General features: G+C 32.5%; 1 protein-coding gene across 2 annotated transcripts; it reads right to left on the reverse strand.

Annotated features, from left to right (window-relative positions):
- Positions 1-674: 674 nt before the first annotated feature.
- Positions 675-5598, reverse strand: LOC127080019 (putative hydrolase C777.06c). Of its 2 annotated transcripts, none has more exons than XM_051020358.1 (10): positions 5102-5598; positions 4886-5021; positions 4097-4224; positions 3071-3218; positions 2883-2988; positions 2487-2545; positions 1525-1560; positions 1338-1447; positions 1152-1218; positions 675-1039 (listed from the first exon to the last, which is right to left on the reverse strand). In XM_051020358.1, the coding sequence occupies exons 1-9, from the start codon at positions 5281-5283 to the stop codon at positions 1161-1163; spliced, it is 963 nt and encodes a 320-aa protein (XP_050876315.1). In that variant the 5' UTR covers positions 5284-5598; the 3' UTR covers positions 675-1039; positions 1152-1160. The 2 variants fall into 2 exon arrangements, with proteins under 2 accessions (XP_050876315.1, XP_050876313.1); XM_051020356.1 differs by having other exon boundaries at positions 675-1053.
- Positions 5599-5927: the final 329 nt, after the last annotated feature.

Consider the following 5927-nt stretch of genomic DNA (forward strand, 5'->3'; position numbering starts at 1 on the left):
TATAGGTAACTTTAGTGTAAATTATCATAAAATTTTAATTTATTTAAAAATAAATTAAAATAAACAAATAATGTGACACAAAATTATATTATTTAATTGAAGGTACTAATATTCAACTAAATTTAAAGGTACTAAAATGTTGGTCTAAAAGACCAAATTATTTGTTTGGGTGTGTTCCAAAAATTTCTATGAATCGAATTACTTTGGAAGTGTTTTGGTAATGGACAAAATTCTCTCAACCGTCACTTGTGGACCAAATCATTTGAAATAAAAAGGAAAAATAATAACTGGACAAGATCGCTTGAAAGAAATTTTTTATTTATTTTTAAATTTAGGTATTTATAAATTTTGGCAAATTGTGGCGGTGGAGGGATTATTGTTATACTTTTTCTAGTTATAGTTTATGGATGAAAAAAATATTATAATTCAATTAACTTGAACAATTCGTTTTTAAAAATTAAAATAAATAAAGTTTTCAATTTGTCAGACCAAATGCGCACAAAATCTTTTTAATGCAGCTTCATGAACTTCACGTTTAATTATACATTAGGACAAAGGGATTTTATATTCAAACGCAGATCCAAATATGCCATAAGAATGTGTCCAAGATGGTTCAGAACTCAACAGTAAAAGCATTGGCAACGGCGGAATATAGAAAGGCTAAACGTATAATGTGAAAACAATAAAATGTCCACTCGACTATTTATTATTTATAATAACAATCACAATACGATTGAAGATTACATCTCTAGTCAAGAGATTAGTGGCGCATAACGAAAATCTTAGGATACAGGTGCTTTTTTTGAGCTCTTAATACTCATTGCTATCCAATTTTGCAATAAAAATTGTTCTATTTCAAGAGTTTAACTGAAAAAATTGAGATTTCTAACACAAATATAATAAGTTATCAGTGTCACATCCACAAATGCCGCCAACTAGCAAAACTGGCGGTTCCTAGAATTGCTGTAAAAACTGAGCATCTTTGGAAATATCCAGGCTCCAACGAATCTAAATAGGATCAACTGCATATGTTATACATCTGCAACAGGATGACTGCACAAGTTAAGATTTAATCTCGTTAATGTTTATTCAAAGTCATGATCGGCTACTGATAGTGGAATAAATATGAAGATTAGGAGCAAAGAGATTACCTTCCATTGCTATAAATTTATGGGGACTCTCAAACCATCACGAGAAAGCTGCACCGGAATTCCTTCCCTAAGCACAATTGTAAAAGAACCAAAGATACTATTACATTTACATGACCATGCTACTATCAGATTGTTGGGTCAATTATATTACTAAATGTAATATTTGACTTCTTTACAAATGAATACCTTCTTGACCATTCTTTCAAAAACTCACTGTCCTTGTGGTGATCAAACTCATGAGTCATTCCAATCAAAAGGGTTTGCTTCGGACACAACCTCTTAACAGTTTCAAGAGTCTGTAAAATTACCAATAAACAATATTTCACCTCCAGCGAGATATTGTAATTATCAATTTGCAAAATTGAAAACAAACCTGTGGAAAACAAAGGTGAACGTTATGTGATCCAGTCTGCAATGACACACAAAACCAAAGAGAGAAACTGTTAGAAAACTGCACCCCATTAATTAGTTAGTTAGTTAGTTAGTTAGCTAGCTTAAATGGCTGGTTAGAGAATCATAGATGATAGGATATAAACAATAGGGAGAGAAGAAAAAAAAGAGTCTAGTTTTTGGTTTCAGAAAAAGAAGGTTAGTGTCATCTGCATCATCTTTGTCTTCTGTTCCTCATTTATGATTTTGTAGTCCATTGGTATTTTTATACTGGACTGGAAGAGATTTTCTATCAATAAACAATGTATTCTTTCTATATTCTAATCCAAGCCATTATATTCCATTATACTATAGGACTCACAACACTTCTTAGCCACTATATTCCATTATGCATTTATGATAAGGGTTGATACTCCAATAGTTAATCCAGTTCTATTAGAGACATCTATCATTGAGGAAGTAAATAAATAAGAAAACTGAGTTAGAATCAGTGTCAGGTAATTGAACTAGTAAGTAACACGATATCTGTCTTGTATGAGAAGAATAAAATATAGTTGAGAAAATTTACTACTGCAAAAAGACACTAAGAGTCTATTTGGTTTCAGAAAATGTTATCTATTTTCATTTATTATTCTTGCTAAAATGTAATATATTTACTTTGTCCTATTATTTTCAAAGGTTTGCATTAGGCACAATCAAAATAATTCCCAAATATTCCAATAAAAAAATTAACACAAATGAATCAAATCACCGCAAGTAGGCAAAATCCTCTCCCCAGAAGGGTGACATTAAGTAAGAATCCGACACAAACAACATACCAGAAATAAAGACTGCTGAGTGCACCTGAAATCATGCACTCGTGCCCATTGTGCATGAAGAGATCCTTCAGTGGCATATCATATACACTATTATATAACCAAAAAAATTTAAAATGGAACTACTTACCCTATACAAGGAATCCAATATTAGAAGATCCAACTGCCCAGCTCCACTTTTTGAAATAGCTGTAAAAAGGAAATATATTGTTAGATGTCAAAAATTATAAATCAACCGACAACTTTCTTGTTGTGTATAGACACCTCAAACATAAAACTTGTCTTCTAGAATTGATGATGTTTTGACTATCTAAAACTGAACTAGTCCTGCCCAAATTACAACAATGATGATAACTTTGAATTACAACATGCCAAGTCATATTTTTCAGACAATAGATAAGTAAGAGAGCCGCATAAATGATAAAACAAATAGATAAATTATCTCTTAGCACACTTATAGTCCAACTTTGAGAGATAGCATTGAAGAATTGCATATGTCCAAGCATGCAGGTGATTCAAATCGTACCATACTCTGTACTCTCGGGAATCCGTGAAACATCAGATATATAAGCCACCCTACTTTTCTCACCAAAAAGAAATCCCAAACAGATGTAATCCTCTCCATGCATTACCTATCCATAAAAAAACAGTGAGTCCTCATATAAAAAGGAGTATTGTATTCTTAAAATAAGGACAAAGATAGTGGCATTTAACTGGTAAAGGAGTGAACTTTAATCCTGATGCAAAAAATGGTTGATTGCAGTCATCAGTAATAATGTTCCAGGCAATCTGAGCTACCCTTCGTATTTCTTGTCCTTCCTTGCGTTTTTTCTGAACCAAATAAGGGAACTTCTCTTCTATGCTGTTGCAAAGTTTTAAAATATGGATTCATCTACTTGAGAGCATAGGATAGCCCATAAAATCAAAGAAAAGGTGCATCATAATTCATGCTAAGATAGGAATAACATTGTAATCTATGGGTTAAGTGATCAACACATATACGTAAAATATAATTGATCTGCTACTGCTCAATTTGATGTTAGGATACATTTTGGCTTGGTTTTTTTGTTTTTACTGGTTTCAATTTGCTGCTGTTACTGGTTGTGCTTCTGCTTACTGCTTTTGAATTGGGATTCAGTATTGAATATTTTTAGTACTGATTGTACTATTTCATTTAATGAACTATTCATTTTGCTTTTTAAAAAAGGAGCAACGTTGTAGTTAACAATTTTCACAAATATACAAGCATCTGAGTTCAGTGGTTTCATCTCAAAGATTCATACAGTTGTAATATTTCACATAATTATCTTGCGATAGCAACAGAATTATATCATCTATATTCAAGAATAAACTTAAAGAGTATTATTGATCAATAAGGTACCTTTTAACAGATTGAAAATTACATTAAGTGATTCAATTAGCTGAGTTTTATTCTTAATGATACATATTGCGTTAATTAACCATAAAGAACTTCAACAAAAATCTGTATTTATCTATATCTCCTTAAAGCATTTATCTAGGGTGCAAATGCTATGTCAGAACTTATAGTTTAAACAAGTAGTATAACTAATATCAACGGCAATGGTTCTGTTACTTGTTCTGCGCCTATTTCATAGTTAAGGTTACTTTGTAATGCCTTATAAACTTTAGATACATTTATGTAGGTTATCAAAATAGAAGGAAGATAAATGTAATTTAAGTTAAACAAAAATCAAAACATGCAACAATCACTAGAGGTACCTATCCATTGAATGCTGACTCAAGTAGATGGGGGTGGGATCAATATCATTTATTGGACTAAAAGGCTGCACAGCACGTATATCATCCAATCCAAGGACTGCATCAGCGTGCTCATGAGTCAAAATAATCTGCAATTCAATCAAGAACTTATATTTTATTTTCAAAGAATGAAAAGTTCTGGTCAATACAAATTACAAAGAACATTTTGTAGAGAAAAGGGAGAAAAACTAGGCAAAAATCGAATTGTAATAATCAATCGATGATCTTGAATATAGGTCAGTAGCTAGCAATTACCATACTTAATTACTTATGATTCATTAATAAATTTCTTCCCTGGGCTGGGAGAATGTAAAAGTGAATGCAGCTGTGAATAATTTGTATGTGCATTAACATAACAGCACCATAAAGTCAGATTGGAAAATGAGCCAATGGCAACTACAAATATTAAGGGGCTCTGCTCATGTTACTGACACTCACAGTATGTAACATAGAAAGTCCAAATTTTTTATTGCATCTCTTACTTATCCCTTATTATTGAACATCATTCCCAATTCAAACTTAGAACTATCCTTAAAGGTTGGATATTTTTGCAGATCCTAATAAAAATAGTTTTGTTTTAGAGAAGTTTCTAGTAATAATATAGTTGAACGCAAGGCATTGCATTGAACACACTATCAACTTCACTACCAGTAGCAAATAGCATATCAGTATTTGATTTAAGCTTCAGTAGAACAAGGAAGTTAAATCCAATAAAAAAATCAAACACATATGTTGACAGGATAAACTCACAGAATCGATTCTTGGAATCCGATGAGGTACAAACCATCTGAGCACCGTCTCCCTAAAGGTCTTGCCAACATCAATCAATATATACTTGTGACTGCCATTGCTTTCACAATAATCAATCAAGAGCGATGTATTACACCTGCAAATCCATAAAATCCACAAAATGAAGATAATATCAAGAAAAAGATGGATCGTGATGAAGGCGTTTGAAAAGAGTACCTGTAATTAGGGTTTTTCTCAGGCGGAATCGATAATGACTGAGCGCAAACGGAACATGGAGGATCAGAGGGATTGATGAGACACATTAAATTGGGAACCATGCTGGAACAGCCTGTTCCGAGAAAGATCAGCGCCGATTCGGATGGAGTGGTTCCGTCGTCGGAGCCGTTGGAAGTTGCCATGTTGTCGCCGCAGATCCAGAAAAGAAGAGAGAGAAACTCTACCGGTGAAGGAAGAGGGATATTGTGTATTTTTTATTACACGTAGATTCGAACCCGCCAAAATCAACGGCTTGTACTTCTCTAATACTTTACTTTGCCTCGTGTTGTTTAAGTCATGTTAACCCGCCAAAATCAACACACGAGTGAATTGAATGATTATGACTCATATTTATAGAGTAGATGAATTCTGAAACATTTCATATAGTTGTTGTCTATTGTGATGATCTCCGAAATTGATAAGTGTTGATTTGTAAGTGTAACTTCCTCTAATAAATGATGAAACTTGTTTGGTCTGAATATGAATATCTTTCATGTAGTTTAGAATTGTGATATTATTTCGATATTTTTTATGTGTGTCAATTTATAAAGATGACTTTGGAGTTGAAAAAGTGTATGAGTCATCATGTATTGCCAAGGTAACACATCAGATAGTGGCTATTGACCTTGTTATTAAACTTGTATTATGAAATGATAGATTTTTTTGTTGGATGATTTATTGCACATTTTTAGAGCTGTCAAATAAACTCAGTATTTAAAAGCCCTTATTATTTGGCCCCACTAAAGCCCCAATATATCAACCCTCAAACTAACTAATAAGATTTTTT

Source organism: Lathyrus oleraceus, chromosome 1, assembly GCF_024323335.1.
Source record: "Lathyrus oleraceus cultivar Zhongwan6 chromosome 1, CAAS_Psat_ZW6_1.0, whole genome shotgun sequence".
NCBI lineage: Eukaryota > Viridiplantae > Streptophyta > Magnoliopsida > Fabales > Fabaceae > Lathyrus > Lathyrus oleraceus.

Coding starts and splice junctions, on each gene's coding strand:
- LOC127080019 (XM_051020358.1), bottom strand. CDS start 5,283: ATGGCAACTTCCAACGGCTCCGACGACGGAACCACTCCATCCGAATCG. Junction 4,225..4,885: donor GGATTCCAAGAATCGATTCT/GTGAGTTTATCC, acceptor ATTGAATTGCAG/ATTATTTTGACTCATGAGCA. Junction 2,989..3,070: donor TAAAGTTCACTCCTTTACCA/GTTAAATGCCAC, acceptor TTTTATGGATAG/GTAATGCATGGAGAGGATTA.